Source organism: Chiloscyllium punctatum, chromosome 34, assembly GCF_047496795.1.
Source record: "Chiloscyllium punctatum isolate Juve2018m chromosome 34, sChiPun1.3, whole genome shotgun sequence".
Taxonomy (NCBI): Eukaryota; Metazoa; Chordata; class Chondrichthyes; order Orectolobiformes; family Hemiscylliidae; genus Chiloscyllium; species Chiloscyllium punctatum.
The window spans coordinates 53,775,117-53,791,777 of NC_092772.1; the positions used below are offsets into that span (position 1 = coordinate 53,775,117).

At 52.2% G+C, this 16,661-nt stretch overlaps 1 protein-coding gene across 1 annotated transcript in view; it reads left to right on the top strand.

Moving 5' to 3' along the window:
- Positions 1-7,049: 7,049 nt before the first annotated feature.
- The window catches only part of LOC140459017 (C-X-C chemokine receptor type 3-like), a 55,410-nt gene continuing 45,798 nt past the window's right edge, over positions 7,050-16,661 (top strand). The window contains exon 1 of the mRNA XM_072553728.1: positions 7,050-7,464. Coding sequence (XP_072409829.1) covers positions 7,426-7,464 — 39 coding nt within the window. The 5' untranslated portion in view covers positions 7,050-7,425. The remainder of the gene's footprint in view (positions 7,465-16,661) is intronic.

Here is a 16,661-nt window from a genome sequence, read left to right on the forward strand (position 1 = left end):
GGGGCTGGAGGGGGTTACAGAGATAGGGAGGGGGTGTAGGGGCTGGAGGGGGTTACAGAGATAGGGAGGGGGTGTAGGGGCTGGAGGGGGTTACAGAGATAGGGAGGGGGTGTAGGGGCTGGTGGGGGTTACAGAGATAGGGAGGGGGTGTAGGGGCTGGAGGGGGTTACAGAGATAGGGAGGGGGTGTAGGGGCTGGTGGGGGTTACAGAGATAGGGAGGGGGTGTAGGGGCTGGAGGGGGTTGCAGAGATAGGGAGGGGAGTAGGGGCTCGAGGGGGTTACAGAGATAGGGAGGGGGTGTAGGGGCTGGTGGGGGTTACAGAGATAGGGAGGGGGTGTAGGGGCTGGTGGGGGTTACAGAGATAGGGAGGGGGTGTAGGGGCTGGAGGGGGTTACAGAGATAGGGAGGGGGTGTAGGGGCTGGAGGGGGTTACAGAGATAGGGAGGGATGATATTGAAGGCACCTGATATATCATATAATTGTGAAGCTGACATGACAATTGCAGGAAGAGGAGATTTTTGGTTTTGGTCCTATATTGGTTTCTGAAATGTCAGAAAGTAGGTTTGAACAGAGAACTGAAGAGAGGATTTCAAAGAAATCAGGCAATTTCACAGAAAAGCCAAATCACCCAAAGCGATACTTGCAGAGTATTTTCCCATCGGTGTTTCACTATGAGAGAGTGAAAGAGAAAGGAGGGTGAAGGGGCTGGAGGGAGATACAGAGATAGGGAGGGGGTGTAGGGGCTGGAGGGAGATACAGAGATAGGGAGGGGGTGTAGGGGCTAGAGGGGGTTACAGAGACAGGGAGGGGGTGTAGGGGCTGGAGGGGGTTACAGAGATAGGGAGGGGGTGTAGGGGCGGGAGGGGGTTACAGAGATAGGGAGGGGGTGTAGGGGCTGGAGGGGGTTACAGAGATAGGGAGGGGGTGTAGGGGCTGGAGGGGGTTACAGAGATAGGGAGGGGGTGTAGGGGCTGGAGGGGGTTACAGAGATAGGGAGGGGGTGTAGGGGCTGGAGGGGGTTACAGAGATAGGGAGGGGCTGTAGGGGCTGGAGGGGGTTACAGAGACAGGGAGGGGGTGTAGGGGCTGGAGGGGGTTACAGAGATAGGGAGGGGGTGTAGGGGCTGGAGGGGGTTACACAGAGGGAGGGGGTATAGGGGCTGGAGGGGGTTACAGAGATAGGGAGGGGGTGTAGGGGCTGGAGGGAATTACAGAGATAGGGAGGGGGTGTAGGGGCTGGAGGGAGATACAGAGATAGGGAGGGGGTTACAGAGATAGGGAGGGGGTGTAGGGACTGGAGGGGGTTACAGAGACAGGGAGGGGGTGTAGTGGCTGGAGGGGGTTACAGAGATAGGGAGGGGGTGTAGGAGCTGGAGGGGGTTACAGAGATAGGGAGGGGTGTAGGGGCTGGAGGGGGTTACAGAGACAGGGAGGGGGTGTAGGGACTGGAGGGGATTACAGAGATAGGGAGGGGGTGGAGGGGCTGGGGGGGATTATCGCGATAGGGAGGGGTGTAGGGGCTGGAGGGGGTTACAGAGATAGGGAGGGGGTGTAGGGGCTGGAGGGGGTTACACAGAGGGAGGGGGTATAGCGGTTCGAGGGGGTTACACAGAGGGAGGGGGTATAGGGACTGGAGGGGGTTACACAGAGAGGGAGGGGTGTAGGGGCTGGAGGGGGTTACAGAGATAGGGAGGGGGTGTAGGGGCTGGAGGGAATTATAGAGATAGGGAGGGGGTGTAGGGGCTGGAGGGGGTTACAGAGATAGGGAGGGGGTGTAGGGGCTGGAGGGAATTACAGAGATAGGGAGGGGGTGTAGGGGCTGGAGGGGGTTACAGAGATAGGGAGGGGCTGGAGGGGCTGGAGGGGGTTACAGAGATAGGGAGGGGCTGGAGGGGATTACAGAGATAGGGAGGGGGTGTAGGGGCTGGAGGGGGTTACAGAGATAGGGAGGGGGTGTAGGGGCTGGAGGGGGGTTACAGTGATAGGGAGGGGGTGTAGTGGCTGGAGGGGGTTACAGAGATAGGGAGGGGTTGTAGGGGCTGGTGGGGGTTACAGAGATAGGGAGGGGCTGGAGGGGCTGGAGGGGCTTACAGAGATAGGGAGGGGTGTAGGGGCTGGAGGGGGTTACAGAGATAGGGAGTGGCTGGAGGGGATTACAGCGATAGGGAGGGGTGTAGGGGCTGGAGGGGGTTACAGAGATAGGGAAGGGGTGTCGGGGCTGGAGGGGGTTACACAGAGGGAGGGGGTATAGGGGCTGGAGGGGGTTACAGAGATAGGGAAGGGGTGTAGGGGCTGGAGGGGGTTACACAGAGGGAGGGGGTATAGGGGCTGGAGGGGGTTATAGAGATAGGGAGGGGAATCGGGTCGCTATAAAGTCATAGACACGGTGAAAGTGTTTGATATGGTGCAGCTTAGCTCTTACGATTTGGAGATATGTCTCGTGTCTGCCCACAGGAAGTGGTCCCATGGCACGACTGAATTATCCTCTCGGCTGGACAGGGACGAAGTTGGCTCTGACACAAACATTCCTGAATGGGAGTCAAGGAATCTCTGATGGGACGGGCCTGGGGCTGCCCTGCTGATGGACGATCTGGAACCGTTAACATCTGAAGGAAGCATGTCGGTATTGTCATGGTTCCTCATTCCTGAGTGTCACAAAAAATCGAACAGAATAGTTGACCTGACCACGGCTATCCTGGGATCGTGTTGATTCCCAGAAAGACACAGTTAAATTGTTCTGTGAGAGGGATGAACTGAAGGGAGCCAGCATTAGTGGAGGGGAGATTTCTTGAGGAAATTGATGAGAGGAAGGCTAATAAATCTCTGGGGCCTTGCATCGATATTCTTGAGGGGTCACCTTCCCAGATTGTTTCGGCTCCGGAAGAATTCCGATGGATTGGAGGGTGGATAATGTAACCCCACTACTTCCAAAGGGATGTCATGCGAAAACAGTCCAACTGCGGGATATCGATCAGTGAGTCTGTTGTCGGAAGATGCCAGAGCCCATTAAACCATGTGATAACCATGACGGGTCACATGGCACGGTGGTTCAGTGGTTAGCATTGCCGCCACACAATGGCACCTGAGTTCGATCCCAGCCTCGGGTGACGGTCTGTGTGGAGATTGCACATTCTCCCCGTGTCTGTGTGGGTTTCCTCCCACAGTCAAAGATGTATAGGTTAGGGTGGATTGGCCATGGGAAATTGTCCCATCGTGCCCAGGGATGTGCAGGTTAGTGTGGATTGGCCGTGGAAAATTGTCCCATAGTGCCCAGGGATGTGCAGGTTAGGGTGGATTGGCCATGGGAAATTGTCCCATAGTGCCCAGGGATGTGTAGGTTAGGGTGGATTGGCCATGCTAAATTGTCCCATAGTGCCCAGGGATGTGTAGGTTAGGGTGGATTGGCCATGGGAAATTGTCCCATAGTTCCCAGGGATGTGCAGGTTAGGGTGGATTGGCCGTGCTAAATTGTCCCATAGTGTCCAGGGATGTGCAGGTTAGGGTGGATTGGCCATGGGAAATTGTCACATAGTGCCCAGGGATGTGTAGGTTAGGGTGGATTGGCCATGGGAAATTGTCACATAGTGCCGAGGGATGTGCAGGTTAGGGTGGATTGGCCATGGGAAATTGTCCCATAGTGCCCAGGGATGTGTAGGTTAGGGTGGATTGGCCATGGTAAATTGTCCCATAGTGCCCAGGGATGTGCAGGTTAGGGTGGATTGGCCATGGGAAATTGTCCCATAGTGCCCAGGGATGTGCAGGTTAGGGTGGTTTGGCCATGCTAAATTGTCCCATAGTGCCCAGGGATGTGTAGGTTAGGGTGGATTGGCCATGGGAAATTGTCACATAGTGCCCAGGGATGTGCAGGTTAGGGTGGATTGGCCATGGGAAATTGTCCCATAGTGCCCAGGGATGTGTAGGTTAGTGTGGATTGGCCATGCTAAATTGTCACATAGTGCCCAGGGATGTGCAGGTTAGGGTGGATTGTCCGTGGGAAATTGTCCCATAGTGCCCAGGGATGTGCAGGTTAGGGTGGATTGGCCATGGGAAATTGTCCCATAGTGCCCAGGGATGTGCAGGTTAGGGTGGATTGTCCGTGGGAAATTGTCCCATAGTGCCCAGGGATGTGCAGGTTACGTACATTAGTCAGGGGTTAATAGAGGGTAGGGGAATGGGTCTGGCTGGGTTAGTCTTTGGAGGGTCAGTGTGGACCGTTTGGGTCTAATGGACTGTAGGCTTCCTATGATCCTATGAAAGTCGACAAAAGGGAAATCTTGCTTGAGAAATCTACTTCTTCTTCAAAGCAGAAACTGGAGGAATGGCTCAGGGGAGGCCAGTGGATGTGATTTACTTGGAATTTCAGAAGTCGTTCCGGAAAGTTCCATGTAAGAGATTTAAAATTTGCACATGGAATTGGGGGTAGGGTATTGAGATGACAGGGGATAGGATTAAACTGGTCTTCTTCACTTCCACCTTGAGGAGCAGAAACAGGAATGGTGATTATCATCCGAAGGGCGATAGGATTGGGAATGGACAGCCCCTTTGCAATGCTGTGCAGCCTGGGTGTCCTTGTACCCCAGTCACTGAGGGTTAGGGGCACAGGGGCACAGGCAGTCAACAAGGCAAATGGTGTATTGGCTTTCAGAGAGGGAGGGAGGGAGGATGGGAGGGTGGGGGCTGGGAGGGAGGATGGGGGCGGGGAGGGAGGGAGGATGGGAGCGGGGAGGGAGGAAGGATGGGAGCGGGGAGGGAGGAAGGATGGGAGCGGGGAGGGAGGGACGATGGGAGGATGGGAGCGGGGAGGGAGGGAGGGATGATGGGAGGATGGGAGGGTGGGAGCGGGGAGGGAGGGTGTGCCAGAGATGGAAGGAGTGCAGCCAGGCTTTCCCAGACTGATCCCACGGGATGGTAGCACTGACGGCCAGAGGGAGATTGGATCAGCTGGTACAATATTTGCTGGAGTTCTGAAAAATGGCGGGTGTCTCCTCGAAACCGCTCGAACTCTAACCGGACTGAGCGCGGTATTCCCAGGAACCGGACTGGGCAGGGTATTCCCAGGAACCGGACTGAGCGCAGTATTCCCAGGAACCAGACTGGGCAGGGTATTCCCAGGAACCGGACTGGGCAGGGTATTCCCAGGAACCGGACTGGGCGCGGTATTCCCAGGAACTGGACTGGGCAGGGTAGTCCCAGGAACTGGTTCAGTCCAGGTGACTAGGGGAGTCCAGAGTCCAGCGGAAGAGGGGGGTGGGTCGGGGCGGGGTCACAGTCTAAGGAGATGGGGAGGTCTGTGGTGAGGTGAGACCTCTTCACCCAAATCCTGCCTTTTACCTTGTAGTCTACATTCAAATTTGACCTGCCAAAGTGAATCACTTCACACTTTTCCAGGTTGAACTCCATCTGCCGTGTCTCAGCCCAGGTCCTGCACCCTGTCAATGTCCCATTGCAACCTACGACAGCCCTCCACACTAACCACCACTCCACTAACCTTCGTGTCTTCGGCAAACGTACTAACCCTCCCTTCCACTTCCTCATCCAAGTCCTTTACAGAAATCACAAAGAGCAGAGGTCCCAGAACTGATCCCTGCCGAACACCACTGGTCACTGAGCTCCAGGCTGAACGCTTTCCATCTACTACCACCCTCTGTCCTCTGTGGGCCAGCCAAATCCAGACAGCAAGATTTCCCTGTATCCCATGCCTCCTTATTTTCTGAATGAGCCTACCATGGGGAACCTTATCGAACACTTTGCTAAAATCCATGTACACCACATCCACTGCTCTACCTTCATCAACGCGCTTTGTCACGTCCTCAATGGATTTGATAAGGTTTTCAAGTCTCTACATGCCCCTCACAAAGCCATGTTGACCATCTCCAATCATACCCTCTAACTCTTCTAAGACCATTCTTCAGTTCCCTCCTGGATATCTTGTATCCCTCTAAAGCCCCTGTCTGATCCTTGCCTCCTCAACCTTACGCAAGTTTCCTTCTTCCTCTTGACTGGATCTTCCACATCTCTTGTCACCCAAGGTTCCTTCACCCTCCCATCCCTTCCTTGCCTCAGTGTCCAGCACTCTCAGCAAGTGCTTCCAAAACAGCCTCCACATCTCTGAGAGCAGCTGTTCCCCACCTTACACTCCACTGTTCCTGCCTGATAGTGTTGTAAGTCCCCCTCCCCCAATTAAATAGTTTTCCGTGCTGTCGGCTCCTGTCCCTCTCCATGACGATAGTAACGGTCGGGGGGCTGTGATCACTATCACTGAGATGTTCTCCTAACGAGAGATCCGACATCTGACCTGGTCCGTTGCCAAGCACCAAATCCAATATGGCCTCCCCTCGAGTTGGCCCATCTGCATCGTGAGTCAGGAATCCTTCCTGGACACACCTGACAAAATCTGCCCCTTCCAAACTATTTGAACTGAGGAGGTTCCAATTAATATTAGGGCAGTTGAGGTCACCCATGGCAACAGCCCTGTTACTCCTACATCTTTTCACCATCTGCCTCTCCACCTCTCCGAGGGGTTCAGAAAGTTTTCGATGAAAACCAGCAACAAGGGACCAAGCTGGATGATCACTCCTGGTCATGGTGAATGACGGAGCAGGGCTCGAAGGGTGGACTGAACTACACCAGCCCCTAGTTTCTCTGCTTCAGACCCCACAACAGTGTGCTTGACTCTTCATTACCACCATCCTCCGGAATGACCTCTCTGTTCCAGAGCTTTTCAGGAAAAGCCGAGTTTGCTAACCGTTCACGAAATCGACGCTTAAAACTTCCAATCGCGCGATGGCAAAATAGGATCACCGGCCTATTGTCCTGAATGTCGAGCTCATTGTCCTCTTGGAGCATTGTCTTCCCCCCCCCCCGCCCCGGTGATTAACCCTGCGAATATTAGCCAGGCCTGTGCAGTTTTCAGTTGTGCCTTCATCGCTGTGCTGTACCGATGCAGTGCGACACAGCTAGGTGATCTATGTGGTCTGCCCGAGATCAAAACTGATAAGGATCCCACTGTCACAGTTGTGAATTGGCCTGTCCACTCCTGCGATGTCACGATCTGTCCAAATGTCAAACTAAACCAGGCAACTCCACCCGGTTTCACAGGTTGCTGTCTGGAGAGAGTGCACCATTTCCTGCAGATGACATTGACCATGAGCTGTGCATCTCTACGGGAACTGTCCTGAGTTACTTCAGAAAAGTCTGTTTATTTGGCTTGTGGAGAAAGAGAGAGAGAGAGTCAAGTCAAATCAATTCAAGGCAGCCTCTGCTTCAACCACAATCTTCTTTATTACAAGAAAATTCATTCATCGACGAGTGGAGCTGAGGTACTGAATGAGTACAGTTTCCTGCTTGCTTTCTTAAATTTCTGGTCATCGAGACAGACAACAGCGTTCGACAGAGCTAAGGATATATATCATATCGCCACATCAATGGATTATATGTATGATGGTCCCTCTGAGTTTGAATTTGTAAGTAACAACTTGATGGCAATTTGTAATTTTCATACTTTGAAGAATAATTGTGAAGAAGGTTTATAAGTTTCATCCCGCAATTTGTTTCTCTTAATGCCACTGGATTTTATTCCTAGATTCTCTCGATTTCAGTATCGAATTTATTTTTTTGTACCGAGTTAAAATTCAGAATTAAAATCCAAGATAACACACAAAAAACAGATGACAATAAGTTGTCGAAACATTCAGAAAGGGACCCCTCAACAAGTTCTCAATTTCCAAATGACTGCACCATCAGTTTGGTGCTTTTCTGCTACAAAATTTGTGTGTTCATTTCAGACCTCTGATACGTTTGGTCGTGTTTTTAATCTTCGGACTCTCAGGGTGAGTGCCCAGTTCACCGCTTATCCCTGTGTGTGAGGGTTGAGAAATCTCTCACCGAGATTCTGTTTGCCGCTCTCAGCTTGACAATTAATAGTGAACGATCGCTCAATCGCCAACACCCAGGGCAGAGGATCATTCACGGATTTTGTTGGACTGCGGATTTCGAGACTGAAGCGCAAAGTTTGCCCTTTGAGTCAGTCTCCCTGAAAAGGAAAATCGACCCAACTGGGACACCTTCGTCCTGCATTCCTCTTTCCCCACGTTGTCGCATTTTGTCCCTTCATCCCCAACTCCTCGACGCGTTCCCTCAGACCCTCACGATACACAGTTGAGAAGGAAGCAGTTGTAGGAAGTTCTTTAATGGATTGGGAACAAGGACTGGACAAAATTAGCAAAAGTGCAACAAGGGAGAAGAGGCAATCAGTAGAATACAAGAGTCACAGGTCGACAGGACCTGAACGGTTTGGGTTCAAGGGTGTGAAATGTAGGAAAGCAGAGGTGCCCTGACTGTAATCTGTCAGAGTCCCTTAGATACAGGAGTGGAGCCCTGACTGTAATCTATCAGGGTCCCTTAGATACAGGAGTGCTGCCCTGACTGTAATCTGTCAGAGTCCCTTAGATACAGGAGTGGAGCCCTGACTGTAATCTGTCAGGGTCCCTTAGATACAGGAGTGGTGCCCTGACTGTAATCTGTCAGGGTCCCTTAGATACAGGAGTGGTGCCCTGACTGTAATCTGTCAGGGTCCCTTAGATACAGGAGTGGTGCCCTGACTGTAATCTGTCAGGGTCCCTTAGATACAGGAGTGGTGCCCTGACTGTAATCTGTCAGGGTCCCTTAGATACAGGAGTGGTGCCCTGACTGTAATCTGTCAGAGTCCCTTAGATACAGGAGTGGTGCCCTGACTGTAATCTGTCAGGGTCCCTTAGATACAGGAGTGGAGCCCTGACTGTAATCTGTCAGGGTCCCTTAGATACAGGAGTGGTGCCCTGACTGTAATCTGTCAGGGTCCCTTAGATACAGGAGTGGTGCCCTGACTGTAATCTGTCAGGGTCCCTTAGATACAGGAGTGGAGCCCTGACTGTAATCTGTCAGGGTCCCTTAGATACAGGAGTGGTGCCCTGACTGTAATCTGTCAGGGTCCCTTAGATACAGGAGTGGTGCCCTGACTGTAATCTGTCAGAGTCCCTTAGATACAGGAGTGGTGCCCTGACTGTAATCTGTCAGGGTCCCTTAGATACAGGAGTGGAGCCCTGACTGTAATCTGTCAGAGTCCCTTAGATACAGGAGTGGTGCCCTGACTGTAATCTGTCAGGGTCCCTTAGATACAGGAATGGAGCCCTGACTGTAATCTATCAGGGTCCCTTAGATACAGGAATGGTGCCCTGACTGTAATCTGTCAGAGTCCCTTAGATACAGGAGTGGTGCCCTGACTGTAATCTGTCAGGGTCCCTTAGATACAGGAGTGGTGCCCTGACTGTAATCTGTCAGGGTCCCTTAGATACAGGAGTGGTGCCCTGACTGTAATCTGTCTGAGTCCCTTAGATACAGGAGTGGTGCCCTGACTGTAATCTGTCAGAGTCCCTTAGATACAGGAGTGGTGCCCTGACTGTAATCTGTCAGGGTCCCTTAGATACAGGAGTGGAGCCCTGACTGTAATCTGTCAGGGTCCCTTAGATACAGGAGTGGTGCCCTGACTGTAATCTGTCAGGGTCCCTTAGATACAGGAGTGGAGCCCTGACTGTAATCTGTCAGGGTCCCTTAGATACAGGAGTGGAGCCCTGACTGTAATCTGTCAGGGTCCCTTAGATACAGGAGTGGAGCCCTGACTGTAATCTGTCAGAGTCCCTTAGATACAGGAGTGGAGCCCTGACTGTAATCTGTCAGAGTCCCTTAGATACAGGAGTGGTGCCCTGACTGTAATCTGTCAGGGTCCCTTAGATACAGGAGTGGAGCCCTGACTGTAATCTGTCAGGGTCCCTTAGATACAGGAGTGGTGCCCTGACTGTAATCTGTCAGAGTCCCTTAGATACAGGAGTGGTGCCCTGACTGTAATCTGTCAGGGTCCCTTAGATACAGGAGTGGAGCCCTGACTGTAATCTGTCAGAGTCCCTTAGATACAGGAGTGGAGCCCTGACTGTAATCTGTCAGGGTCCCTTAGATACAGGAGTGGAGCCCTGACTGTAATCTGTCAGAGTCCCTTAGATACAGGAGTGGTGCCCTGACTGTAATCTGTCAGGGTCCCTTAGATACAGGAGTGGTGCCCTGACTGTAATCTGTCAGAGTCCCTTAGATACAGGAGTGGTGCCCTGACTGTAATCTGTCAGGGTCCCTTAGATACAGGAGTGGAGCCCTGACTGTAATCTGTCAGGGTCCCTTAGATACAGGAGCGGTGCCCTGACTGTAATCTGTCAGGGTCCCTTAGATACAGGAGTGGTGCCCTGACTGTAATCTATCAGGGTCCCTTAGATACAGGAGTGGAGCCCTGACTGTAATCTGTCAGAGTCCCTTAGATACAGGAGTGGTGCCCTGACTGTAATCTGTCAGGGTCCCTTAGATACAGGAGTGGTGCCCTGACTGTAATCTGTCAGAGTCCCTTAGATACAGGAGTGGTGCCCTGACTGTAATCTGTCAGGGTCCCTTAGATACAGGAGTGGTGCCCTGACTGTAATCTGTCAGAGTCCCTTAGATACAGGAAGGTGCCCTGACTGTAATCTGTCAGGGTCCCTTAGATACAGGAGTGGAGCCCTGACTGTAATCTATCAGAGTCCCTTAGATACAGGAGTGGTGCCCTGACTGTAATCTATCAGAGTCCCTTAGATACAGGAGTGGTGCCCTGACTGTAATCTATCTGAGTCCCTTAGATACAGGAGTGGAGCCCTGACTGTAATCTGTCAGGGTCCCTTAGATACAGGAGTGGTGCCCTGACTGTAATCTGTCAGGGTCCCTTAGATACAGGAGTGGAGCCCTGACTGTAATCTGTCAGGGTCCCTTAGATACAGGAGTGGTGCCCTGACTGTAATCTGTCAGAGTCCCTTAGATACAGGAGTGGAGCCCTGACTGTAATCTGTCAGGGTCCCTTAGATACAGGAGTGGTGCCCTGACTGTAATCTATCAGAGTCCCTTAGATACAGGAGTGGAGCCCTGACTGTAATCTGTCAGGGTCCCTTAGATACAGGAGTGGAGCCCTGACTGTAATCTATCAGAGTCCCTTAGATACAGGAGTGGAGCCCTGACTGTAATCTATCAGGGTCCCTTAGATACAGGAATGGAGCCCTGACTGTAATCTATCAGGGTCCCTTAGATACAGGAATGGTGCCCTGACTGTAATCTGTCAGAGTCCCTTAGATACAGGAGTGGAGCCCTGACTGTAATCTGTCAGAGTCCCTTAGATACAGGAGTGGAGCCCTGACTGTAATCTATCAGGGTCCCTTAGATACAGGAATGGTGCCCTGACTGTAATCTGTCAGAGTCCCTTAGATACAGGAGTGGAGCCCTGACTGTAATCTGTCAGGGTCCCTTAGATACAGGAGTGGAGCCCTGACTGTAATCTGTCAGGGTCCCTTAGATACAGGAGTGGTGCCCTGACTGTAATCTGTCAGGGTCCCTTAGATACAGGAGTGGAGCCCTGACTGTAATCTGTCAGGGTCCCTCAGATACAGGAGTGGTGCCCTGACTGTAATCTGTCAGAGTCCCTTAGATACAGGAGTGGAGCCCTGACTGTAATCTGTCAGGGTCCCTTAGATACAGGAGTGGTGCCCTGACTGTAATCTATCAGAGTCCCTTAGATACAGGAGTGGTGCCCTGACTGTAATCTGTCAGGGTCCCTTCGATACAGGAGTGGAGCCCTGACTGTAATCTGTCAGGGTCCCTTAGATACAGGAGTGGTGCCCTGACTGTAATCTGTCAGGGTCCCTTAGATACAGGAGTGGTGCCCTGACTGTAATCTGTCAGGGTGCCTTAGATACAGGAGTGGTGCCCTGACTGTAATCTGTCAGGGTCCCTTCGATACAGGAGTGGAGCCCTGACTGTAATCTGTCAGGGTCCCTTAGATACAGGAGTGGTGCCCTGACTGTAATCTATCAGAGTCCCTTAGATACAGGAGCAGTGCCCTGACTGTAATCTGTCAGGGTCCCTTAGATACAGGAGCAGTGCCCTGACTGTAATCTGTCAGGGTCCCTTAGATACAGGAGCAGTGCCCTGACTGTAATCTGTCAGGGTCCCTTAGATACAGGAGTGGTGCCCTGACTGTAATCTGTCAGGGTGCCTTAGATACAGGAGTGGTGCCCTGACTGTAATCTGTCAGGGTCCCTTAGATACAGGAGTGGAGCCCTGACTGTAATCTGTCAGGGTCCCTTAGATACAGGAGTGGAGCCCTGACTGTAATCTGTCAGGGTCCCTCAGATACAGGAGTGGTGCCCTGACTGTAATCTGTCAGGGTCCCTTAGATACAGGAGTGGTGCCCTGACTGTAATCTATCAGAGTCCCTTAGATACAGGAGCAGTGCCCTGACTGTAATCTGTCAGGGTCCCTTAGATACAGGAGCAGTGCCCTGACTGTAATCTGTCAGGGTCCCTTAGATACAGGAGTGGTGCCCTGACTGTAATCTGTCAGGGTGCCTTAGATACAGGAGTGGTGCCCTGACTGTAATCTGTCAGGGTCCCTTAGATACAGGAGTGGAGCCCTGACTGTAATCTGTCAGGGTCCCTTAGATACAGGAGTGGAGCCCTGACTGTAATCTGTCAGGGTCCCTCAGATACAGGAGTGGTGCCCTGACTGTAATCTGTCAGAGTCCCTTAGATACAGGAGTGGTGCCCTGACTGTAATCTGTCAGGGTCCCTTAGATACAGGAGTGGTGCCCTGACTGTAATCTGTCAGGGTCCCTTAGATACAGGAGTGGTGCCCTGACTGTAATCTGTCAGGGTCCCTTAGATACAGGAGTGGTGCCCTGACTGTAATCTATCAGGGTCCCTTAGATACAGGAGTGGTGCCCTGACTGTAATCTGTCAGAGTCCCTTAGATACAGGAGTGGAGCCCTGACTGTAATCTGTCAGAGTCCCTTAGATACAGGAGTGGTGCCCTGACTGTAATCTATCAGGGTCCCTTAGATACAGGAGTGGAGCCCTGACTGTAATCTGTCAGGGTCCCTTAGATACAGGAGTGGAGCCCTGACTGTAATCTGTCAGAGTCCCTTAGATACAGGAGTGGTGCCCTGACTGTAATCTATCAGGGTCCCTTAGATACAGGAGTGGAGCCCTGACTGTAATCTGTCAGGGTCCCTTAGATACAGGAGTGGAGCCCTGACTGTAATCTGTCAGAGTCCCTTAGATACAGGAGTGGTGCCCTGACTGTAATCTGTCAGAGTCCCTTAGATACAGGAGTGGTGCCCTGACTGTAATCTATCAGGGTCCCTTAGATACAGGAGTGGAGCCCTGACTGTAATCTGTCAGGGTCCCTTAGATACAGGAGTGGAGCCCTGACTGTAATCTGTCAGAGTCCCTTAGATACAGGAGTGGAGCCCTGACTGTAATCTGTCAGAGTCCCTTAGATACAGGAGTGGTGCCCTGACTGTAATCTGTCAGGGTCCCTTAGATACAGGAGTGGTGCCCTGACTGTAATCTATCAGGGTCCCTTAGATACAGGAGTGGAGCCCTGACTGTAATCTGTCAGAGTCCCTTAGATACAGGAGTGGTGCCCTGACTGTAATCTGTCAGAGTCCCTTAGATACAGGAGTGGTGCCCTGACTGTAATCTGTCAGGGTCCCTTAGATACAGGAGTGGTGCCCTGACTGTAATCTGTCAGGGTCCCACAGATACAGGAGTGGAGCCCTGACTGTAATCTATCAGGGTCCCTTAGATACAGGAGTGGAGCCCTGACTGTAATCTGTCAGGGTCCCTTAGATACAGGAGTGGTGCCCTGACTGTAATCTGTCAGAGTCCCTTAGATACAGGAGTGGTCCCCTGACTGTAATCTGTCAGGGTCCCTTAGATACAGGAGTGGTGCCCTGACTGTAATCTGTCAGGGTCCCTTAGATACAGGAGCGGTGCCCTGACTGTAATCTATCAGGGTCCCTTAGATACAGGAGTGGAGCCCTGACTGTAATCTGTCAGGGTCCCTTAGATACAGGAGTGGTGCCCTGACTGTAATCTATCAGAGTCCCTTAGATACAGGAGTGGTGCCCTGACTGTAATCTATCAGGGTCCCTTAGATACAGGAGTGGTGCCCTGACTGTAATCTATCAGGGTCCCTTAGATACAGGAGTGGAGCCCTGACTGTAATCTGTCAGGGTCCCTTAGATACAGGAGTGGAGCCCTGACTGTAATCTGTCAGGGTCCCACAGATACAGGAGTGGTGCCCTGACTGTAATCTGTCAGAGTCCCTTAGATACAGGAGTGGTCCCCTGACTGTAATCTGTCAGGGTCCCTTAGATACAGGAGTGGTGCCCTGACTGTAATCTGTCAGGGTCCCTTAGATACAGGAGCGGTGCCCTGACTGTAATCTATCAGGGTCCCTTAGATACAGGAGTGGTGCCCTGACTGTAATCTGTCAGAGTCCCTTAGATACAGGAGTGGTGCCCTGACTGTAATCTGTCAGGGTCCCTTAGATACAGGAGTGGAGCCCTGACTGTAATCTGTCAGGGTCCCTTAGATACAGGAGTGGTGCCCTGACTGTAATCTGTCAGAGTCCCTTAGATACAGGAGTGGTGCCCTGACTGTAATCTGTCAGGGTCCCTTAGATACAGGAGTGGTGCCCTGACTGTAATCTGTCAGGGTCCCTTAGATACAGGAGTGGAGCCCTGACTGTAATCTGTCAGGGTGCCTTAGATACAGGAGTGGAGCCCTGACTGTAATCTATCAGGGTCCCTTAGATACAGGAGTGGAGCCCTGACTGTAATCTGTCAGGGTCCCTTAGATACAGGAGTGGAGCCCTGACTGTAATCTGTCAGAGTCCCTTAGATACAGGAGTGGTGCCCTGACTGTAATCTGTCAGGGTCCCTTAGATACAGGAGTGGTGCCCTGACTGTAATCTGTCAGGGTCCCTTAGATACAGGAGTGGTGCCCTGACTGTAATCTGTCAGGGTCCCTTAGATACAGGAGTGGTGCCCTGACTGTAATCTGTCAGAGTCCCTTAGATACAGGAGTGGTGCCCTGACTGTAATCTGTCAGGGTCCCTTAGATACAGGAGTGGTGCCCTGACTGTAATCTGTCAGGGTGCCTTAGATACAGGAGTGGTGCCCTGACTGTAATCTGTCAGGGTCCCTTAGATACAGGAGTGGAGCCCTGACTGTAATCTGTCAGGGTCCCTTAGATACAGGAGTGGAGCCCTGACTGTAATCTGTCAGGGTCCCTTAGATACAGGAGTGGAGCCCTGACTGTAATCTGTCAGAGTCCCTTAGATACAGGAGTGGAGCCCTGACTGTAATCTGTCAGGGTCCCTTAGATACAGGAGTGGAGCCCTGACTGTAATCTGTCAGGGTCCCTTAGATACAGGAGTGGAGCACTGACTGTAATCTGTCAGGGTCCCTTAGATACAGGAGTGGTGCCCTGACTGTAATCTGTCAGGGTCCCTTAGATACAGGAGTGGTGCCCTGACTGTAATCTGTCAGGGTCCCTTAGATACAGGAGTGGTGCCCTGACTGTAATCTATCAGGGTGCCTTAGATACAGGAGTGGAGCCCTGACTGTAATCTGTCAGGGTCCCTTAGATACAGGAGTGGTGCCCTGACTGTAATCTGTCAGGGTCCCTTAGATACAGGAGTGGAGCCCTGACTGTAATCTGTCAGGGTCCCTTAGATACAGGAGTGGTGCCCTGACTGTAATCTGTCAGGGTCCCTTAGATACAGGAGTGGAGCCCTGACTGTAATCTGTCAGGGTCCCTTAGATACAGGAGTGGTGCCCTGACTGTAATCTGTCAGGGTCCCTTAGATACAGGAGTGGAGCCCTGACTGTAATCTGTCAGGGTCCCTTAGATACAGGAATGGTGCCCTGACTGTAATCTGTCAGGGTCCCTTAGATACAGGAGTGGTGCCCTGACTGTAATCTGTCAGGGTCCCTTAGATACAGGAGTGGTGCCCTGACTGTAATCTATCAGGGTCCCTTAGATACAGGAGTGGAGCCCTGACTGTAATCTGTCAGGGTGCCTTAGATACAGGAGTGGAGCCCTGACTGTAATCTGTCAGGGTCCCTTAGATACAGGAGTGGAGCCCTGACTGTAATCTGTCAGAGTCCCTTAGATACAGGAGTGGAGCCCTGACTGTAATCTGTCAGGGTCCCTCAGATACAGGAGTGGTGCCCTGACTGTAATCTGTCAGGGTCCCTTAGATACAGGAGTGGAGCCCTGACTGTAATCTGTCAGGGTCCCTTAGATACAGGAGTGGTGCCCTGACTGTAATCTGTCAGGGTCCCTTAGATACAGGAGTGGTGCCCTGACTGTAATCTATCAGGGTCCCTTAGATACAGGAGTGGTGCCCTGACTGTAATCTGTCAGGGTCCCTTAGATACAGGAGTGGTGCCCTGACTGTAATCTGTCAGGGTCCCTTAGATACAGGAGTGGTGCCCTGACTGTAATCTATCAGGGTCCCTTAGATACAGGAGTGGTGCCCTGACTGTAATCTGTCAGGGTCCCTTAGATACAGGAGTGGTGCCCTGACTGTAATCTGTCAGGGTCCCTTAGATACAGGAGTGGAGCCCTGACTGTAATCTGTCAGGGTCCCTTAGATACAGGAGTGGAGCCCTGACTGTAATCTGTCAGGGTCCCTTAGATACAGGAGTGGTGCCCTGACTGTAATCTATCAGGGTCCCTTAGATACAGGAGTGGTGCCCTGACTGTAATCT